This window comes from Budorcas taxicolor, chromosome 20 (genome assembly GCF_023091745.1).
Source record: "Budorcas taxicolor isolate Tak-1 chromosome 20, Takin1.1, whole genome shotgun sequence".
NCBI lineage: Eukaryota > Metazoa > Chordata > Mammalia > Artiodactyla > Bovidae > Budorcas > Budorcas taxicolor.
In genome coordinates this window covers 17,824,984-17,848,740 of record NC_068929.1, presented here as the reverse complement: position 1 = coordinate 17,848,740, position 23,757 = coordinate 17,824,984, and the positions used below count along the sequence as shown (strand labels likewise).

General features: G+C 35.7%; 1 protein-coding gene across 1 annotated transcript in view; it reads right to left on the bottom strand.

The window, feature by feature from the left end:
- The window catches only part of ADAMTS6 (ADAM metallopeptidase with thrombospondin type 1 motif 6), a 275,958-nt gene that overhangs the window by 48,059 nt on the left and 204,142 nt on the right, over positions 1–23,757 (bottom strand). Inside the window, exons 15-19 of the mRNA XM_052659189.1 lie at positions 21,639–21,772; positions 19,905–20,028; positions 19,326–19,406; positions 7,033–7,196; positions 6,488–6,626 (exon numbers count right to left, since the gene is read on the bottom strand). Coding sequence (XP_052515149.1) covers positions 6,488–6,626; positions 7,033–7,196; positions 19,326–19,406; positions 19,905–20,028; positions 21,639–21,772 — 642 coding nt within the window. The remainder of the gene's footprint in view (positions 1–6,487; positions 6,627–7,032; positions 7,197–19,325; positions 19,407–19,904; positions 20,029–21,638; positions 21,773–23,757) is intronic.

Below are 23,757 nucleotides of genomic sequence, written 5' to 3'. Positions count from 1 at the left end.
CTACTTTAGGAAAAACATTTGAAAAAAAGAAATTTCAAGCTGTAAAGGAGAAATTATTAGTGGGGAATATATCACGTTGCTCTACTGTTGTTTAGTCACTAAGTCATGTCTGACTGTGACTCCACGGACTGTAGCAGCCAGGCTTTCCTGTCCTTCACTGTCTCCTGGAGTTTGCTCAAACTCATGTCCATTGAGTCAATGAGGCCATCCAACCATCTCATCCTCTGTCACCCCCTTCTCCTCCTGCCCTCAATCCTTCCCAGCATCAGGGTCTTTTCCAATGAGTCAGCCTCCAGAATGAAAACCACGATACAGAAAACTAACCAAAATGCACACATGGATCACAGCCTTGTCTAACTCAATGAAATTATGAGCCACACTGTGCAGGGCCACCAAAGACAGACAGGTCATGGTGGAGAGTTCTGACAAAATGTGGTCCACTGGAGGAGGGAATGGCAAATCACTTCAGTATTCTTGTCTCAGGAACCACATGAATAGTATGAAAAGGTGAAAAGACATGACACTGGAAGATAAGCCCTCCAGGTTGGTAGGTATTCAATATGCTACTGGAGAAGAGTGGAGAAATAGCTTCAGAAAGAATGAAGAGGTTGAACCAAAGTGGAAACAATATCGAGTCTGGTGATAAATATGAAGTCCAATGTTGTAAAGAACAATATTGGACTGGAACTTGGAATGTTAGGTCCATGAATCAAGGTAAACTGAATGTGGTCAAACAGATGGCAAGAATGAACATCGGCATTTTAGGAATCAGTGAACTAAAATGGACAGGAATTGGCAAGTTTAATTCAGATGACCATCGTATCCAATACTGTGCACAAGAATCCCTTAGAAGAAATGGAATAGTCCTCACAGTCCGAACAAAAGAGTCCAAAATGCAGTACTCGGGTGTAGTCTCAAAAATGACAGAATGATCTCCGGTTATTTCCAAGGTAAACCATTCAACGTCACAGTCATCCAAGTCTATGCCCCAACCACTAATGCCAAAGAAGCTGAAGTTGAATGGTTCTATGAAGACCTACAAGACCTTTTAGAACTAACACCAAAAAAAGATGTCCTTTTCATCATAGGGGATTGGAATTCAAAAGTAGGAAGTCAAGAGATATCTGGAGTAACAGGCAAATTTGGCCTGTTTGGAGGGCAAAATGAAGCAAGGTAAAGGCTAACGGAGTTTTATCAAGAGAACACACTGGTCATAGCAAACACCATCTTCCAACAACGTGAAAGATGACTCTACACATGGACATCATCAGATGGTCAATGTTGAAATCAAACTGATTATATTCTTTGCAGCCGAAGATGGAGAAGCTCTATACGGTCAGCAAAAACAAGACTGGGAGCTGATTGTGGTTCAGATCACTGACTCCTCATTGCAAAATTCAGACTTAAATAGAAGAAAATAGGGAAAACCACTAGGTCATTCAGGTATGACCCAAATCAAATCCCTTATGATTATACAGTGGAAGTGACAAATAGATTCAAGGGATTAGATCTGATAGACAGAGTGCCTGAAGAGCTATCGACGGAGGTTCACAACGTTGTACAAGAGGTGGTGACCAAAACGATCCCCAAGAAAGAGAAATGCAAGAAGGCAAGATGCTTGTCTGAGGAGGCCTTATAAATAGCTGAGAAAAGAGAAGTAAAAGCCAAAGAAGAAAGTGAAACATATATCCAACTGAATGCAGAGTTCCAAAGAATAACAAGGAGAGGTAAGAAACCTTATTCAGTGAATAATGCAGAAAAATAGAGGAAAACAATAGAATAGGAAATTAAGAGACACCAAGGGAACATTTCATGCAAAGGTAGGCCTGTTGCTCTACTGATAATGTCAACTGATGAAAAAGCTCTGTTCAAGGTAAAGGACCATTTTTATTATAAGAGAAAATGCTACATTTAGAAAATCACTAGTTTGAAGTCTTGATTTCAGCAAGTTACTTGAGTTTTACCTGTAAAAGAAGAAAAACAATAGGAATGCCTATCTCCTGGTGCTATTTAGAATGAGCAAATGAAACAGGGCACCAAAAAATGTTTCATAAAACTGTAAAATTTTATTTGTTATTACATAGATGAGCTAGAACCATTTATCATTTAAAAGATTGGTTGTAAAGTGATTACAACTATAATATGGATTATTATCTAAAAGATTTATCAGTTTGTTTTAATAATTTACTTTATAAAATCTAAGCATCTAGCCCAATGTTTCTTAAAGTATGATTTCTTAAAGTATGATTCACTGATACCACTGAACGCTGGTATTACCAGCACCAGTTGAAAATTTGTTAGAAAGGCAAGTTCTTGGAGTCTGCCTCAGACCTACCAAGTCAGAAACTGGAGGCAGAATTTAGCAACCTTGTTTGAACAAGACTTCCAGGTGATTCTGATGCATGCTACAACTTGAAAACCATACATCTAGCCAAACATCAGTAAAAAGAGAGTATATACAACTAAAACTAAAAGATAATATATATTATTTATTGTATGCACTTAGTAACTCAGTCATATCTGACTCTTTGTGACCCCATGGACTGCAGCCCACCAGGCTCCTCTGTCTATGGGGATTCTTCAGGCAAGAATACTGGAGTGGGTTGCCATGCCCTCTTCCAGGGGATCTTCCTAATCCAGGGATCGAACCCAGGTCTCTTGCATTACAGGCAGATTCTTTACCGTCTGAGCAAATATTTAAATAAGAAATGTTATTTATTATTTAAATGTTTAAAAGTCATAGAAAAGGCATATCATCATCAATTGCTACTTACAAAACTCCTAAAGTTTTGTATTTTAAAATAGTACAGTTCTCACTACCTGGCCAAGCTTTATCAATTAACACGTTAATCATGAATACAATAGTAGTATATAAGTTTAGAAGTCAGATTAATTACAGAGTATACAATACTTTGGATAAGGAATTCCCACAATAGTGGGAATAACAATGGTTCAGAAAATAGTCAAGTTTTAATTCTCTCAGAGAGGAAGAGTCACAACTGTATCTTAAAAATCACATTTATCCTGAAGACAACACCCCACAGCATCTCAATGTTTTTATTCAGGCTAAGGAAGTGTGTCATCACTGACTCAGAGAAAAGGCCATTTCTTGGACTGAATCACCAGTAATGTTTCCTGCAGTCTTAGATTTGTCATTGTGTCTGCTAAGCAACAGAAAAACAGTCTCAAAACTTCTTATCTTGAAAGATTTCATAAGAAAAAATACCAACATTGCTCCCAAACTCAAAGTCCAAAGGTCTTGCTATTAATTAGACATATGCGGGACGACATAGGTGAGAACACTAACGAGTCACGAGATTGCAATAGAAAGTTCTTTGAGATCGTTCCTGTTCCTTTGTTTTGCATTTTAAAAAGTTTTGGCAGTCTCAAGATACCTAGCACCACCTTGGAAAGATGAGCATAGAGTATCCCAATTAAAAATTCATGTTTCGTATTCATCTTTAGCTTCTGAGTGAAACTGAGAAGAAATGACTTTCCCTGAAAGACTCCTTAACTACAGATGAAGTTCCATTTACCATCACTGAACATATGACTCTGGTTCTTTCTCTGATCAAGATTCCTGGAGTTGTAAGGGATTTTCCTTCCCTGAATCCTAAGCCTCCAATATTTAAAGAACCTAAGGTTAAAAGTGGGGTAGGAAGAATAATTCTAATAATTGATATCTGTACTCTATATTCTAGGAAATATTTTCAACCTATTCAAACAAAAGACTATAATCAAAATTATACTGTCTTTCTCTAGCAATTGCTTTGCTCCACCTTACAAGAAAAACAGCAATTCTAAACTCTAATTTCCTCCACTGGAAAGAATAACATAAATATAAAATTGCCCAAAATAATTCACTCCTTTTGCTCATTCACTTACTATAAACATTTCCTGAGTTCCTAGTATGTTCCAGAAATTGTTTTAGATGCAAAATGAGTCTAGTGAGATGCACAGACTTCAGTGGTGAGGATGTGAATTCTATGTGTCTAGAGTGCTAGGTTTCAGATTCTCTGTGAACTAGGACCAGTGGTACTGAAATTTGAATGAGTATCAGAATCACTTGGAGAACTTGTTAAAACAGAGTTTGGGGCCCCATCCAGAGAGATGCTATTTGGTAGGTCTGAGATGGGTCCCAAATTAGCATTTCTCATAAATTCTCAGGTAACACTGATACTGCTGGTCTGGTGACCACACTTTGCAAACTACTTACCAAGAAATAACAGCTCATCACACTATTCCTGCCAATTTTCAAACACTGTACATCTCTCTTCCAAAGAAGGAAATGGCCTTTTAAAGGCTTGTCACTCATAACTGAGCAAAACTTTATTTCCAGAACTACCTCAAATATCTAGAATGGTAGCTCCACAAGAGAAGAAAAAAGTACAAATAACAAAGAGAAAATTCTCTTTCCAATGGTTTTGCTTCCTCCTTGTTTTTCTTTTGTTTTATCTCCTAGCACAAGAAGTCTATCTTCTATTATGATTTCCCAATACTAGGGTCATGGAAAAGAATAACAGACATTCAGATTTTTCATATTTCTTTACTTTAATAAAATCATAGTTTCTCTCCTAAATTAAGTCCCCTTTTTTGTTGGACTATCTCCTTTCTGAACAAAAGAATCAGAGTTAGAAGGAACATTGAGAATTTACTTAATCCCTCCTTGGCCTCAGACAAGACTGTATCTAAACCATCCCCAAATATAGCAATTGTCAGTACAAAGATGAATAGGCACTAAGAATTTCCCATTCAACATTCTGTCACATACTTGAAGAAACTAATATTCTCTCCCTCAGCCTTCTCTTCTCTGAGATAATCAACCTCGACATTCAAACTTCATTAGATTTCCTAAACTTAAATTCTTTCTACTCTTCTTTAATAAGTTTATCCCACCTTACCTCAGGGCCTGAATTATGTATTTATTGTTATCATGAAGATTTCTTTTTGGTATGTGAAAAGGGGAAAGTTAATTTATGGATTAAATAAAAAGGAATTTAATTGAAACAAAGAAATATAATATAATATATTATAATGCCACTATAATATAATGGCATTCACTTGAATGATTCATTTCAAATATTCTTTATTTTATTAAAAGAAATAGTAATGCCCTACAGTTTTTAAAATTTTCTAAATCACCAGCCATTTCACACATAAAACGGATGGGAATTAGAGATCTTTATAAGTATGCCACAGATTACACATAACCATGTTTCATGATACTTCACACAGAAGGAAAACATTATTATTATTCATTGGTTTTTCTTTTTTCTATTGTGCTTACTACAGAAGTTGGAGTTTATCTGTGATTTAATTCTATATGAGTTTAAAATTACTTAATCTATTATTGTGATTATTTACCTCTGTGAAAAATAATTTCTCTGATTCAAGCTTTGAGAATCAGAAGTACTTAGAGATTCAGTGAGTATAGGACTAGTAGGATAAAGTCCATGTAAAGCCTGTGTTTCTTAGTAGTTTAGAAAGGAAAAATAGGTAATTGGAATATGGGGTAAAATGGGATGATTCACTTTAGTTCCATCTCTCCCATTCTATATATCACTATTCAAAATTTCACCTTTGCTTTTGGAATGGTGAGGTGCTCTAGTCCAGCACAGACCTGAGGGATACATTTGTTTTCTTGCCTATTAGGATCAAGGTGTACGGTGGAGGCGATGCATTTAGTCTCCAGAGAGAAGGAAGATGCTGCTTGCACAGCACTTCTACTCACCAGTCCATGCAGCAGCAAGGGTGTTGGCTTTGAAGGAAGCCAACTGTCCTGCTCTCCCAGCCAGAGGTAAAGAATTGCATTGGTGGCCACTAGAGGGAGGAGGATTAGGAATAGAGTAAATTGTGGGGAAAAGGCACCCATGAAAAACGCACATGGGACAACCAACACATCACCAACCACCGCCTAGCAGCTACCTCTCTGAGGGACTACCATGGGGTCTGCAAACACCATTAAGCCAGAGACCCAGACCAGTAATTATTGTAGTATCCCAGAATATAGTCCCTTAACTTGGATGGCTGCAGAAGGGAGTTTGAATAGGATTGTGGGAAACACACAAGCACACAAACACAAACATACAAGCACACAGACATACATTCTCATCCCCCATTACAAGATGTTGCATCTGTGCCGTCTGATTCTCGCTCATTTTCTTATTTAAAACTCTTGATGTTCTTTACCAAGAATGTGTTCACGAAAAGCAAACAGCCCACCTTCAAGATAGTCTTGGGAGAAGCACCAGCAGAGACACTCATTGTGCCAAGATGTATTTTACCAACAAATCTGTACAAATTACATGAGGTTAAAAACAAACGGAATGTAATATAATTAAAGCAAAGTTTCTTTTGCTAAATTACAGCTTGAAGCAAACCTGCAAGAAATGTTTCCAATTAGCTTCTTTAGCAAACACAAAGCATAGCTCAGAATGTTTTGCTTTCCATCCTGCCCTCTGGGTGGGCTGCCTAGTGGGTGTCTTACCTCCAGCACAAGTAGCTGAGCATTCTGACCAAGGCTGATGATTCCACGTAAAGCCAACTTCATTGTCTCCACTGCCCGTCCGGGTGATGGGAACATTGAATTTATACCTAATTCCCAAATTCTGTTCCTGAAGCAGAACCTGCCATTGAAAACAACTGGTGAAGATAATTAAAATACAATGAGCCTTTATTCAGATATTTATTATTTCTTTTGAAGAAGAAAATGTCATAATCTAAGTCTTAAGGGAAATTTAAGACAACTTTTAGAACACATGTACTTATATTGAATATTCTCCTTCCATTTTCATGGGTAATTTGGAGCCATTTCTCTCATTTGCCTTGTTTGGTTATACAAATATTATTCAAGCAGGCATTGAAAAGATCAGTCATATGGAAAGAGCAGTGCAGTCTCAACTTGACACAGATTTTTTCACCCTTGGGCATTTTACCATTATTTACTTTAATTTCAGATAATAAATCCTGCCCCATCCTACTTCAAAGGACAGATTACAAAGAGGAGAAATGAAGTGGCAAAGGCATATTTACCATGACAATGAGATTTTCCGAGGTGGGACCTAAAGCTTCTAAGGATTCTGGTTCATCAGTTGGTCTCTTATAGTGAAAAGCTGTCCCAGCAACATCAAATTTCCTTGGCCAGTCAATAGTCCAGGCACCATTAATATAGTAATCATCCCCTTCAGATTTTAAAGCTAAAAAAAAATTAAAAAAATAAACCAAAACACTTTAGCTAAAATCTGAAACTTCATTCACTACAATGTAACTGAATAAAAACTGCACTGAAGTGTACAATGAATATCCATTTTCATTTAGATATCGGATTCTTGACCATTTTCTTAAGTACAATTTTAAATAGTAATTTTCCACATGAATGTCAAGAAGATATTGAGTATTTATAATGTTATTGATAGACAAGAATGAAAGGCTTATCTGAAAGAATAAAAATATGGAACAAGCAAGGGAAATTATGACTAAAGGATGGGAGTAGGGGTGAAGAGCAGAGTTTCCTGTCCAAATGTTAAAACAGTAATTATACAAGTACAGGGGTGGGGCAACCTGTGGTCTGGCATACAGATGGACAGAAAAATAGAACAAAATGGATAGCTAAGAAATAAACACAAGTACAATAGGGAGTTAATGTATAACAAAGGAAGCATCCTAAATTAGTAGAGGAAAGATAACAAGAAATGGAACTAAGACAAAAGACTAGATTTTAGGCAAAAAAAAAAAAATGCTGAATTTATCTCATTTTTTATATAAGAATAGCTATCACAACTCCATTCCTAGGTATATATCCAAAAGAAATGAAAATTAGTACTCAAATATTTGTATACACAAGCTTATAGTAGTAACTCTCAATAGCTAAAGGTGGAAACAACCCAAATGTCCATCAATGAATGGCTGGATAAAAAATTTGAGCATATACAGGACAACGGAATAAAATTCAGCCATAGAAAAGAATGAAGTACTACACATGACTCAAAGGAAACAAAAAAAAAAAAATTGCACTAAGTAGAAGAAGCTAGACAGAAAAGATCACCTATTTTACTCTTCTATTTACAAGAAATATCTAGAATAGGTATATCCATAGGGACAAAAAGCAAACTGGTGGCTGCCAGGGGCTAAGGGATGGGAAGTAACTGCTTAACAGACATGCGGTTGTTTCTGGGATGATGAAAATATTTTGGAATGTATTAAATGCCACTATGTTATTCATTTTAAAACGCTTGAATTCTATATTATTTGAATCTTACTTCAATAAAAACAAAGTTTAAAGAAAGGGAGAGAAAAGAATAAATGCCAGATGTGTAATTATTTAAATGTAAATATAGTTAAGTCATAAAATGCTAGGAGAAAATGTGGGAATATATAAAAAAAATAATGTTGGGGCATTGAAAGGCTTTTCTAAGCATGATCAAAACCTCAGAAGGTATCAAGAAAAAGATTAACATCATTTTTTAAACCTCCTTAGGAAAAAAATGCGAAAAAAAGTTTAAAAATATGTAATACAAAAATGGTTATCAGCACTACTACATAAAACTTCTATAAATAAATGAGAGATAATTTTGATAATAATTATCATGCTTTGACAGTGATAAAAAACATGTCAGCTTAATCTTTCTGTTAGTTTGCTAACTTATTCAAAAACTTTATGAGGCCAGATGATCATGCAGCCCCAAAGGACTGAAAGGGTCATGATGCAGTCTCTGACTCTGGAAATCTACCACTTATCCTTAGGAGTATAGATCATTTTCATTTCCTCACCTTTAACTGCCTGGAAAATATATCTGTACCTTCTTGACTTCAAAAATGTTGTAAATTCATTTGACTGTCAAAAAAGTCTAAACTTTGGAGACAGGAACGTGCTAGCTAAAAATTATTTAGTCTTAAATTTGTCTTATATTTAAAATTTTTTATTTTCAACTCTCACAGTGATTCTGTCTCATTTGAAACATCAACACTACCTAGGCAATATAAGGACAAAATGAAGCAGGGCAAAGGCTAACAGAGTTTTGTCTAGAGAATACACTGGTCATAGAAAACACCCTCTTCCAAAAACACAAGAGATGACTCTACACATGGACATCACCAGGATGGTCAATGTTGAAATCAGATTGATTATATTCTTTGCAGCCGAAGATGGAGAAGCTCTATATAGTCAGCAAAAACAAGACTTGGAGCTGATTGTGGCTCAGATCATGAACTCCTTATTGCAAAATTCAGACCCAAACTGAAGAAAATAGGGAAAACCACTAGGTCATTCAGGTATGACCCAAATCAAATCCCTTATGATTATACAATGGAAGTGACAAATAGATTCAAAGGATTTCATCTGATAGACAGAATGCCTGAAGAACTATGGATGGAGGTTTGTAACTATGTACAAGAGGTGGTGACCAAAACTATCCCCAAGAAAAAGAAATGCAAGAAAGCAAAATGGTTGTCTGAGGAGGCCTTACAAATAGCTGAGAAAAAAAGAGAAGGAAAAGGCAAAAGGGAAAGGGAAACATATACCCAACTAAAGGCAGAGTTCCAAAGAATAGCAAGGAGAGATAAAGTTTTCTTAAGTGAATAATGCAAAGAAATAGAGGAAAACAATAAAATGGGAAAGGCTAGAGATCTCTTCAAGAAAAGTAAGAGATACCAAGGGAACATTTCATGCAAAGATGGATACAATAAAGGACATAAATTGTATGGACCTAACAAAGCTGAATCACAACAAACTGGAAAATTCTGAAAGAGATAGAAATACCAGACCATCTGACCTGCCTCTTGAGAAATCTGTATGCAGATTAGGAAGCAACAGTTAGAACTGAACATGGAACAACAGACTGGTTCCAAATAGGGAAAGGAGTATGTCAAGGCTGTATATTGTCACCCTGCTTATTTAATCTACATGCAGAGTACATCATGAGAAACGCTGGGCTGGAGGAAGTACAAGCTGGAATCAAGATTTCTGGGAGAAATATCAATAACCTCAGACATGCAGATGACACCACCCTTATGGCAGATAGAGAAGAAGATCTAAAGAGCCTCTTGATGAAAGTGAAAGAGGAGAGTGAAAAATTGACTTAAAACTCAATATTCAAAAAACTAAGATCATGGCATCTGGTCCCATCACTTCATAGGAAATAGATGGGAAAACAGTGGAAACAGTGACAGACTTTATTTGGGGGAGGGCTCCAAAATCACTGCAGATAGTGACTGCAGCCATGAAATTAAAAGATGCTTACTCCTTGGAAGAAAAGTTATGACCAACCAAGACAGCTTTATTTTGCCAACAAAGGTCCATCTAGTCAAAGTTGTGGTTTTTCCAGTAGTCATGTATGGACGTATGGACTATAAAGAAAGCTGAGTGCCGAAGAATTGATGCTTTTGAACTGTGGTGTTGGAGAAGACTCTTGGGAGTCCGTTGGACTGCAAAGAGATCCAACCAGTCCATCCTAAAGGAAATCAGTCCTCAATATTCATTGGAAGGACTGATGTTGAAGCTGGAACTCTTATGCTTTGGCCACCTGATGCAAAGAACTGACTCACTGGAAAAGACCCTGATGCTGGGGAAGATTGAAGGCGGGAGGAGAAGGGGACAACAGAGGACGAGATGGTTGGATGGCATCACTGACTCAATGGACATGAGCTTGAGAAAACTCCAGGAGTTGGTGATGGACAGGGAAGCCTGGCGTGCTGCAGTCCATGGGGTTGCAAAGAGCAGGACACAACTGAGCGACTGAACTGAATTGAACAAAGTTGAAGAGATTAAGAAGAGGTAGCAAGAATACATTGAACAATTATACAAAGAAGGTCTTAATGACCCAGATAACCACAATGGTGTGATCACTTGCCTAGAGACAGATACCCTATGAATGTCAAGTCAAGTGAGCCTTAGGAAGCATCACTATGAACAAAACTAGAGGAGGTGATGGCATTTCATCAGAGCTAATTCAGATCCTAACAGATGATGCTATTAAAGTGCTACACTCAACATGGCAGCAAAATTTGGAAAATTCAGCAGTGGCCACAGGACTGGAAAAGGTCAGTTTTCATTGCAATCCCAAAGAAGGGCAATGCCAAAGAAAGTTCAAACTACCATACAACTGTGCTCATTTCACATGCTGGCAAGGTAATGCTCAAAATCCTTCAAACTAGGCTTCAAAGAATGTGATCTGAGAACTTCCAGATGTACAAGACAGATTTAGAAAAGGCAGAGGACCAGAGATCAAATTGCCAACATCTGTTGGATCATAGAAAAAGCAACAGAATTCCATACAAACATCTACTTCTACTTCACTGACTTCGCTAAAGCCTTTGACTGTGTGGGTAACAACAAACTGTGGAAAATTCTTCAAGAGATGAGAATACCAGACCACCTGACCAGCTTCCTAAGAAACTTGTATGCAGGTCAAGAAGCAATAGTTAGAAGCAGACATGAAAAAACAGGTTGGTTCCAAATTGGGAAAGGAGTTCATCAAGGCTGTATACTGTCACCCTACTTATTTAACTTGTGTGCAGAGTACATCATATGAAATGCCAGGGTGGATGAAGCACAGCTGGAATCAAACTGCTGGGAGAAATATCAATAACATCAGATATGCAAATGACACCACCTTAATGGCAGAAAGTGAAGAGGAACTAAAGAACCTCTTGATGAAAGTGAAAGAGAAGAGTGAAAAAGGTGGCTTAAAACCCAACATTCAAAAAACTAAGATCATGCCATCTGGTCCCATCACTTCATGGCAAATAGATGGAGAAACAATGGAAACAGTGACAGACTTTACTTTCTTGGGTTCCAAAATCACTGCAGCCATGAAATTAAAGATGCTTACTCCTTGGAAGAAAAGCTATGACAAACCTAGATAGCATATTAAAAAGCAGAGACATCACTTTGTCCACAAGGTCTGTCTAGTGAAAGCTATGGTTTTTCCAATAGTCATCCACGGATGTGATAGCTGGACCATGAAGAAGACTGAGCACTGAAGAATTGATGCTTTTGAAATGTGGTACTGGAGAAGACTCTTCAGAGTCTGTTGGACAGCAAGAATATCAAACCAGTCAATCCTAAAATAAATCAACTGTTAATATTCATTGGAAGGACTGATGCTGAAGTGCCAATACTTTGACCACAAAGAGCTGACATATTGGAAAAGACCTAGATGCCAGGAAAGATTGAGGGCAGTTGGAGAAGGGGATGGCAGAGGATGAAATGTTTGGATGGCACTACTGACTCGATGGACATGAATTTGAGGAAACTCCAGGAGATAGTGAAGGACAGGAAATCCTGGCATGCTGCAGTACATGGGGTCACAAACAGTCAGACATGACTGAGCGATTAACAACAACAAATATAAGTATATCTGAATCTGCACAATACAAAACAGTGAAAACAAAATAGAAACAAGACATCTAGCAGCTTACAATTTAAGCTCTCACTTTTCAATTTTTCTATCTACTCAGTTAAGGAATCCTAAATCACCTTTGCTAGTGTCATAATGTATTTCAGAACCACACCAAACACTTAAAGGATTGAACAAAAATTTGCTAAGGGAGGAGAATGTGAGGAGGATGTGACATTACGGACAGAGAATTATCAAAGGTAAAACATCTGATGTTAGAAATCTTATTTTCGTTTGATTCTTGCTGTTGCACAAAGGAATCTAAAATTATGCTGTAAAAATAAAAAAGTCTTCTTAAACAAAGAAAGGAAGAGTCTGATGATACTGATATTCTATCTAAAGATGCATTCTAGATATAGTCTTATTTTTAAAAGATTAAAGGAAAAAGAGGTGATATTTTAAGGGGAGTAAGAACTCATAAGGGCCATAATAGAGTCTAAATCCATCCCAAGGAATCAAATATCAAATAAACAGAATTTCCATTTTTTCACATGGGAAATAACTGGGATTGGGCTTGCCCTCCAACTATAAACAACTAGGAAACTCATGAAATATACGAAGCAGCTGTTTTTAGACACTGGCCAGGATGGTGAAGAGCTGTGATATGCAAAAAGTAACATAAAGTGAGTCATATAATTTCCCTGCCTTTCTGCCTGGAGGTGGTCTCTGTCAGTGTAGACCAGGAGAACCAAAGCAGAACATGGTGGTCTCACTGAGTTAGGAGACAAAGATCAGAAACTAAGAAGCCTAAAATAGCTGGAATTTGCAGAACCAGAAAATTAGAGTAAAAGGAGGGAATTTGTTAGTGAATAGTAGTCTATATATACACAGGATAAAATTCCATGAAGCCATATCGCCCCACCCCAATACTAGATAATCATAAGCAGAAAAATTTCTAGAGCAAGAATTCAGAAGTTTCAAGCACTAGGGCATTCATCAGAGAATAATGCCTTTTTAGTGGGGCTGAGCAACTCTGGAATAAAGGCTACTCTGGACTCATCTCAACGCTGCTCAAAACAAGCCTCAAAAAGATCAAGCTCATCTACAAGTTACTTAACACTCCAAGGGGGGAAAAAAAAACAATAAAAAAATCGACACTCTCAGTAAGAAAATATTCACAATGTACAACATCTAATGAAAAACTACTACAAATGGCAAGGAGGAAGAAAATATGGTCTAAACCAAGAAGGCCAAGTAAAAGCAAGAGACTCAGAAATGACAGAAATTATAGAATTAGTAGAAAATAACTTTCAAACAACTATCATAAATATACTCAAGAACTTTAAGGGTAAACAAATCTAATGAAAAAACCTGGAAGATATATCTATCTATCTATCTATCTATCTATCTATCTTGATGGATGCTCAGGTCAACACAAAGAAAGAAAGTATGACAGATACAGTAAATTTGCAGGTAAACAGAAAATAATTCTTATTTAAAAATTTTTTAAAAGTGTAACTGACTCTTTAGAAAAAAATAACAACAATGCATTGTGTTTATAACATGAAGAAGTAAAATGTGCTTTTGAAAAACAACACAAAGGATGGAAGAATACAATGGAAGTAATCTGTTGTAAGAGTCTTGTATCATACATAAATGTTGTAATATTATTTGAAGGTATATTGTGATAAAGATGCATTTTATAAATTCTAGAGCAACTACTGGAGAAGGCAATGGCACCCCACTCCAGTACTCTTGTCTGGAAAATCCCATGGACAGAGGAGCCTGGTGGGCCGCAGTCCATGGGGTCACTAAGAGTTGGACAGGACTGAGTGACTTCACTTTCACTTTTCACTTCCATGCATTGGAGAAGGAAATGGCAACCCACTCCAGTGTTCTTGCCTGGAGAATCCCAGGGACGGGGGAGCTTCATGGGCTGCCATCTATGGGGTCGCACAGAGTTGGACACAACTGAAGCAACTTAGCAGCAGCAGCAGCAGCAGAGCAACTACTATTTAAATAGAACAAAACAATATAGCTAATAAGTCATTGTGTGCGTTTGTGTGCTTAGTTGCTCAGTTGTGTCCAACTCTTTGTGAGCCCATGGACTGTAGCCTGCCAGACTCTTCCGTCAGTGGGATTTTCCAGGCAAGAATACTGGAATGGGCAGCCATTCCCTTCTCCAGCAGATCCTCCCAACCCAGGAACTGAACTTACGTCTCCTGCATTGCAGGGAGATTCTTTACTGTCTAAGCCACCAGAGAAGTCCACTACTGGAGTACCATAAAACATTTGATAAAACAAAAAGAAAACATAAAAGGAGAATAAAGGGAAAAATACATGGACAGAATAGAAAAACAGCACAATGACAGACTTAAATCCAGTGATTTTAATAATCCTACTAAATACAAATGATTCAGACACAGCTGACTGAGATAAAGTCTTCATGTCCTATAAAGTTGAAAATATTTTCCATGTGTCCCATTACAGAAAAAGTTTGTCAAGCCCCTGCATTTAGAGATTGTATTTGAAAAAGCAAAGATTGTTAGACACCATAAGAAACAAGACTCAAACAACATGTTGCCTAGAAGAAACATATTTAAAGTTCATAAACACCTATATATGAAAAGTGGATGAACAAAAAAGAACTTACTATGCAAGCACTAATAGAAGAAATCTGGGTTGCTAGATTAGTACCAGTCAAAATAGATGTGGGTCAAAGAATACCATCAGAAATAAAGAATATAGAATAACGATAAAATGTTCAACACATCAATAAAACCTAACAATCTTGAATGTCTACACACCTAACAACAAAGTTTGAAAATAAATGCAGCAAAACCTTACAAACTAATGGGAGAAATAAACAAATCCACAATTCCAGTTGGACATTTCAACAAGAATCTTTCAGTATTTGCTGAAACAAACAGGCAGAAAATAAATAAAAATGGACAAGACTTCAACAAAACTATCAACCGATTTAATCTAATTGACATTTATGGAATACTAAACCCAATACCACTATAATACATATTCTTCTCAAGTGCACATGGAACATTCACTAAAAGAGACTATGCTCCGGGGCATAAAACAAACCTCAACAAAAGAACTAAAATCATACAAAGTATCTTATCTGTCCATAACAGAATTAAAATAAAAATCAGTAATGACATCTGGAGTACCCCCCCCCCAAATTATTTAGAAACTGAATAATACCTTTTAAGCCATGATTTATGGTAAATAAGAAAATATTTTAAACAGTGTTAATGAGAAAACAACATATCAAAAGTATATGGGATGAACTTAAAGCAGTGCTTAGAGGGAAATTTATAGTGCAAACTGCTTATTTTAGAGTAGAAAACAGACTTTAAAAATCAATAATCTAAGTTTCTATCTTGATAAGCTAGAAAAATAACAAATTAAACACAAAGTGAGTCACAAAAAGGAAATAATAAAGAGAAGAATAGGAATCAATATGATGGAAAATGGAGAAATAATAGGAAAGTCATTTAAACCAAAAGCCAGTTCTTTGAAAAAACAATAAAATTAATAAAAACTACTCATCAATTTAATCTAATTGACATTTAGAGAATACTAAATGATTATGGAATACTACATAATACTAGAATGATTAAGAAAAAGAAGACACCAATCACCAATGTGAAGAATGAGAGAAGAGCCATCACTACAGATCCTACAGGCACTCAAAGAGGATAATTAGGTAATATTATACAAAGCATTATGCCAATAAATTCAACAACTTTATAGCTATTACACAAACTGAATTTTTCATCAAAAACTTCCCACACAGAAAACACCAGGCTTCACAGTTTATTTATAATTGGAGGATAATTGCTTTACAATGCTGTGTTGGTTTCTGCCATACATCAACATGAATTAATCATAGGTATACATATGTCCTCTCCTTCTTGAACTTCCCTCCTACCTCCCACCCCATACCACTCCTCTAGGTTGTCAAGGAGCACTGGGTTGAGCTTCCTGCATCATACAGCAAATTCCCACTGGCTATCTATTTTACATATGGTAAAGTGTATGTTTCAATGCTACCCTCTCAATTTGTCCCATCCTCTCCTTCCTCCACTGTGTCCATAAGTCCGTTCTCTATGTCTGTATCTATAATTGTTGCCCTACAAATAGGTTCATTAGTACCAGTTCTCTAAAGATTCTATGTGAAGTCACTCAGTCGCGTCCGACTCTTTGCAACCCCATGAACTGTAGCCTACCAGGCTCCTCTGTCCATGGGATTTTCCAGGCAATAGTACTGGAGTGGATTGCCATTTCCTTCTCCAGGGGATCTTCCCAACCTAGGGATTGAACCTGGGTCTCCCGCATTGTAGACAGACGCTTTACCGTCTGAGCCACCAGGGAAGTCCCTGCATTAATATATGGTATTTGCTTCACTCTTTCTGACTTCACTCTGTATAACAAGCTTTCGGTTCATCCACCTCACTAGAACTGACTCAAATTCATTTCTTACTATGGTTGAGCAATATCCCATTGTGTATATGTACCACAACTTCTTTATCCATTCATCTGTTGATGGATATCTAGGTTACTTCTATGTCCTGGCTATTGTAAATGGTGCTGTAATGAACACTGGGCTACATGTGTGGATGACAATATTTTTAAGATGTCAATTCTCCTCAAATTGATCTATAGATTCCAAATAATCTCATTTTGTAGAAACTAACAAGTTGATTCAAAAAAGTATATAGGAATGTAAGGGACCTAGTGAAGCAAGAATAATTTTGAGAAAGAACAAATTTGAAGAACTAATGCTTCTTATTTTCAAGACTTGATGGAAATCTCTATTAATCCATACAACGTGGTTTTGGTTTAAGGGGAGGGAACATCAACAGACACAAACATTTATGTGAGATTGACCTCTCACAGCAGAGAGACATTACTTTGCCAACAAAGGTCCGTCTAGTCAAGGCTATGGTTTTTCCAGTAGGTCATGTATGGATGTGAGAGTTGGACTGTGAAGAAAGCTGAGTGCCGAAGAATTGATGCTTTTGAACTGTGGTGTTGGAGAAGACTCTTGACAGTCCCTTGGACTGCAAGGAGATCCAACCAGTCCATTCTGAAGGAGATCAGTCCTGGGATTTCTTTGGAAGGAATGATGCTGAAGCTGAAACTCCAGTACTTTGGCCACCTCATGCGAAGAGTTGACTCATTGGAAAAGACTCTGATGCTGGGAGGGATTGGGGGCAGGAGGAGAATGGGACGACAGAGGATGAGATGGCTGGATGGCATCACCAACTCTATGGATATGAGTCTGAGTGAACTCCGGGAGTTGGTGATGGACAGGGAGGCCTGGCATGCTGCGATTCATGGGGTCGCAAAGAGTCGGACACGACTGAGTGACTGAACTGAACTGACCTCTCACAAAAATGTCAAGGTAGTTGAAGGGGGAAACAATTTTCTTAAATAAATGTGTTATAGCAATTGAATATCAATGTGAAAATAATTGAACCTCAACCCTTACTTCATACCTTACATAAAGATTCAAAATGGACCAAACATCTAAATGTAAAAGCTAAACTCATAATTTATTTAAGACACACTGAAGACAGTCTTTGCAACCTTAGGGTAGGAAAAAATTTTAAGGTAAGATGTGAAGGCACAAACCATAAAAAAATTTACACATTATATCTCATCAAAATTAAAAGATACAATGAAGAACAAGCCACAGACTAGAAGGAAATATTCATAAAACATACACTTGAGCAGGGATTTATAACTAGTATTAATAAATAACTTACAACTTTATAAATTTAAAAAAAGTAAATAGGCAAAATATTTGTTTAGGTACTTCACACACAAAAAACATCTCTATGGGTACAGTTAAAAAGACTGACAATGCCAAGAATTGATGAGGACGTAGAACAACTGGAACTCTTTTATATTCCTGGTGGGAATGATACAATCACTTTTAAAACAGTTAATTCAATCAATTTCTTATAAGGTTTTCTTGTTTGTTTTGTTTAGTCACTAAGTTATGTCCAACTCTTTTGTGACCTCATTATAGCCTGCCAGGCTCCTCTGACAATGGGATTTTCCAGGCAAAAATACTAGACTGGATTGCCATTTCCTTTTCCAGGGGATATTCCAGATCCAGGGATTGAACTCATGTCTCCTCCACAGCCAGGCAGATTCTTTAATGCCAAGCCACCAGGAAGCCCTCTTAAAAGGTTAAATATGTATTTATCACATGACCAGATATTTCACTCTTAGGCTTTTTATCCAGGAGAAATGAAAATATATGTCCATACATAGCTTGTCTATGAATGTGCAAAGAAGTTTTATTCATAATAGTCGAAGACAGCAAAGACCCAAATATCCATCAACAAATGAGTGGATAAATAAATGATGGTATAATCATATAATGGAATACTATTTGGCAATAAAAAATGAATGAACTTCGAACACACTCAGCAATGTAGATGAATCTTAAAATCATTTGTTATAAACGAGAAAAGCCAGATGTAAAAGTACATATTGTTATGATCCTATTTATGTGAATATGAAAATCCAGAATAAAGAAAGATAATATAATAATGTCAGAATACCAATAATACGTCAGAAAAGATTAATGTTTTCTGAGGCTAAGGCTGGGGAGACTTGACTGCAAAGGATAAGGAAAGAATGTTCTGGAGTCATATAAATGTCCTACATTTTGGTTGTAGTATTTATATGGATACATAGACACACACACATATAACTGTAACACTCTTTGAACTATACACTTACAAAGAATGCATTTTATTTTATGCAAATTATTTTTAAAAACATCAAACCACCCATAAAGAGTAAGGTGTAAACTGCTAATTTTTTGTTTAGTTCTTCCATGTGGAACTTCTTTTTTAACATCAAAGTGTTCTACCTCAAAGCAGTATGTTTTTTCCTTCCTGATACTGTGCTGCTTTTCCTCATTATATTTAAAATCTAGCAAAATATGCTACTTACCAATATAGTTCTTTGACATGGCAACTTCTTTGACTTCAATGTGAACAGAGCCTCTTGGTATCTGCACTACTTCCATGTAGCCTGGAACACAGAAGATTACCAGTAATAAGCAGCATCTGGAGCTTTCATCAGAAAATGAGTGTTTAGTAACCATTCAGCAGTTAAGTTTCCTTATTCTTCTATTCTTTCTATACACTTTATAAATTATAAGTAATGAGCAAATTTCCCTTTGGGTTCATGAATACACCTACAGTATTATTTTTCTCTAAATCATCTCAAAATATCTTTAAATCCTCAAAACATATAATACTGGTTCATGGTTTTTTTTTCCCTTAACACAGGCTCTATGGGAATTCCCATCTTAAAGAAACATTACTAAATGAAGCCAAGGAGAAATAGAATAATATTTCCTTAAAATAACTAATCTGAAGCCATATTTAATATTTAAAAGATTGAAAGTAATTTGGGGAGAAATCACTGTCTACTTAAATAAAGAAAATTTTAAAATAAGGGGGAAATCAAGTAATTTGTCTTCAAGTACACCAGAGGTGTGAGGAAGAGTTCTTTCTACACACTCACCTCCTCTGGGCAACGAATCATTGAAGAACCCTTCAATGGCATCACATGTGCTTCCATCCCCTCCACAGACTCGACATCTATCTTCCCTAGCATCGGATCCCAAAATATTATCACAACCTACATGCTGAAAACAGAGAAGAATATTCAGTGTGTCAAAAAGAGGAACTCTTGGACCCACTAATCAAATGAATACAACTTACTTATCTACTTGCTTTTCCAGTAAAGGAAATATAAACAGGAAATGTGAACCACTTCTACCTTCATTTTCTGGTAATTCTAGCTAACATTTCTCAACATATAATTTGAAAGAAAAATATTCTGATTCCCCAGGAATGTATACCTACATTTCTAGACTAGATTTCTTCTTCATTTATAGATACCATGCTTCAATTCTTAACATATTATAATTTGTTGGCAATGGGTTCTTATATATAACCTCAATTAACTCAGAAAAAATGGCATATGGTCCTATACAACATGGGTGATAACAACAAGAGTCTTTACTGAGCATTATGGTTTGCCCTTTCTAAACCACTGACCCTTTAGGATATCCAATTGTTAGTATTAATGAAAAGACTAGTTGTGGAATTGATGCCTGGGTAAATCCCTAAAAGTGAATACCTGTTTCCATCAGCTGAATAAAATTATCATAAAGAAAAAGGAGATATAAACATGTAATTTAAGAACCTGAAAGCCTACCTTTCTGTTTTGCATTTAATCATAGAAATACAGTTTGTATCTATATTTTTGGCATATTTTGGCACTTTATTTGTATTGTCTTTTATCCATTAAACTAGGCACGTAGTCTCTGAATATAACCTGTGTCTGGGTCTTTTTTATCTGAAAAACATTTTTATACTATCCCAGAAACAAGTTTTTTTTCAAGTAAATATATAAACACACACACACACACACATACACACACACTGCATCATCTGATACATAAGATACATTTGGAGGCAAGTTAATAAGGACATAGTTTGCAAGAAATTATAAGATTAATTAAAGTAGACATGGTTTTTTGTTTGTTTGTTTTTAAATCTTTTCTTTCTCAGTTTCTGGCATTCAGTTTATGCTTCTCTTTAAGGTAAAACAAAAGCAGACAAGGAAAAAAGTTAAGAGAACAGTGGCTTTGTGGCTTTTCTTACAATTAGATTCATACACAGTTCTAGGAAAACACCATGGATTTGCTCCTGCAATTTCCAACTGACTGGTCTGGCTAATTATCTGAAGTAAACACTTTAAAAAGGTAAGACTAATTCTATAATCAAAACTACTATAAATGCTTCAAAAGAAGACAAAATGAGAAGAGCATAGCTAGTTTACATTTTGACAAAATATTTTGCTATGAAATACATCAAATAATCTTTCATTGAGAACACACAGTAGCCATACAAATAAGAATTGAATCCTCATTCCCTCTCTTTTGCTATCATCTTGTTTATAAACAGAACATAAGAATAATGAAAATTAAATCCCAAATATTTTCATAGTTCTAGCAATTCCTATAAATATAACTAGAACACCAGAATAAATCACATTTGCAAGGTGCTTGCGAATGGATAATTCTACCTTTAATTGTATACATTTCTTATAGAAAATCAAATGAGTCCAAAATGCAGCTTTCTTTATTAAAAATTAGCATAGTATTAATTAGGAGTTACTATCTGAGAAAAAGAGACAACAGCCTCAAAAACCCCAGCAAAATGAAGTGAGATTCAAAATCTGAGCAACCTTGCATTCTCCGTTGATACAGATATCCAGTGAATCCGCATTGCACTGAGTCCCATCAATCACCGCAGGGGAACGTTCAGTGTAGAAATTGTAACCTTCAGCCAAGCAGTTCAATGCACAAGGTTTTACCCCACCTGGAAGAGTAATAAATGGAGAGATAGTAGAAGAAAAGTAAATGGAGTGTAAGGAACAGTGATTCAATATTATCCATGGCAAATTTATGATTGATATAGACATCGTTCTCTGTTCTATTGCCTTCTTTGGTAAAATTTCATGTTTATTTGTATTGCTTGTGCAACTTGACGGAGGATCTGCTGAGTAATATTACAGTTTTAAAATTTCAGGTATTTCCCATATATATATTTTCAATATATTTTAGGTCAGAAGGGATCATAGTGGAGGTAACTGATAAAAGCAATTTTTAAAAACTAAAAAAAAAAGTTTAAGAAGACCTTGAGAATGATCTCGTAAGATAAATACAAACTTATGCAAATGATATCACTTGTTACTGAAGATGATACAAAAACTGGTACTTCAAGCAGAGATATGGTAGTTGTAAAATTAAAACTTAGACCTGTTTTAAACATATCAGGGACTTCCCTCACAGCTGGAGGTTAAGACTCCGCGCTTCCACTGCAGGGGGCGCGGGTTAAGTTGGGGGACTAAGATCCCACATCCTGTCTGGTGCTGCCAAAAAGTAAAAAATAAAAACATTAAAAAAAAAAAAACAAAAATAAATAAATATATTCCATGAATATGGCTTTAGCATGGAGATAAATTCTTATGAGATTAGCAAATCAAAGATAAAAATATATTAAATTTGAATAATTCTATGAGATCAATAAATTGAAGAAATATTGCATAGCATCATATGTATTTTAGCTTAAATAAACTGAATAAAAACTTTAAAATAAACTTTAATTAAAAATCTAATTTTATATTGTGAATAAATTCATGTAGTAACTTGAGCATTTTTATTTTGTCACTGAAATCTGTATTTCAATGGTTGTATGTATTTTTCAAGGTTGATGTGAAACAGGTAAAAACAGATATAAATAGTAGCAATTTAAAAAATAAGCGAAAAAAAAATAAGCGGAGTGCATAACTTCTCAGTATACTGGAAAAGTAGCAATAAATATAATTTACTTTTATTCAAAACTGCACATAAAAAAGCTATTAATAAATACATAATTATTTTAAAATACTTTCTTTTGAACTCTTGCTTTGGTCTTATTGTAATGATCTTATAAAATTTATCTTTGAAACAAAAAAAGACTACTTCTAAACAAGAAAATTAGGCAGGAAGATGATATGCCTAGGTCTTAGTAAAGGTAGAATCCAGGTCTCTACAGGGTGAAGTAAAAGAAAAGCCAGCTGAGTGGTGGAGACAATAAGAGAGAACAATCCATTAAAGGAGATCACTATTAGAGTTGACGTTTGTCATGTAAGAAGATGGCCCAATATTGCCAGACATTCTGTTTTTTCAAGAGAAGATAAAAACCTAGATTTTAAAACTATAAACTCTTCTTGATAACTCATTTTAAGTTTTCAAAAATACTGTGGAGTTTAAAACATATATATAAGTAAAAACGGTTCCTGAACTGCCAGTTTACAACTTCTGGCTTAATTTCATGTTTTCTTCCATTTTCAGTGTCTACAGGCTATAGAACTTCTATATAACTTATGATGTTATTATTAGGCTTAGGTTAATGATATATTTTGCTGTACTAAGCACAGAAATAATAAGCAATAAATAAAATATTTCCTTCCTGAACTGATAATCAAGGTACTATATTTATTTATATAAGATTCTTGTGAATAAAATTGCTCTAAATTTCCACAGATCTTACTGGGAATTTTTTTTCATTACTACCCAATACAGCTCTTTCCCCATCTCTTTATTGTAATGCTTTGGAATTTTATGCAGCTTTTATGCATCAGGTTTTAAAAAGAGAACCTGACTCTTTTATTTATATAATTTTAGTATTAATTATGTAAGGTAGTATTTCATAGGCAGGACATATAAATGCTATGGTATATTCCTTAGCCCACTATACTATATGATAATAATACAAATAAATTTATTCTTCTTTTATTGTTGAAGATGTGTTCAGCTTCC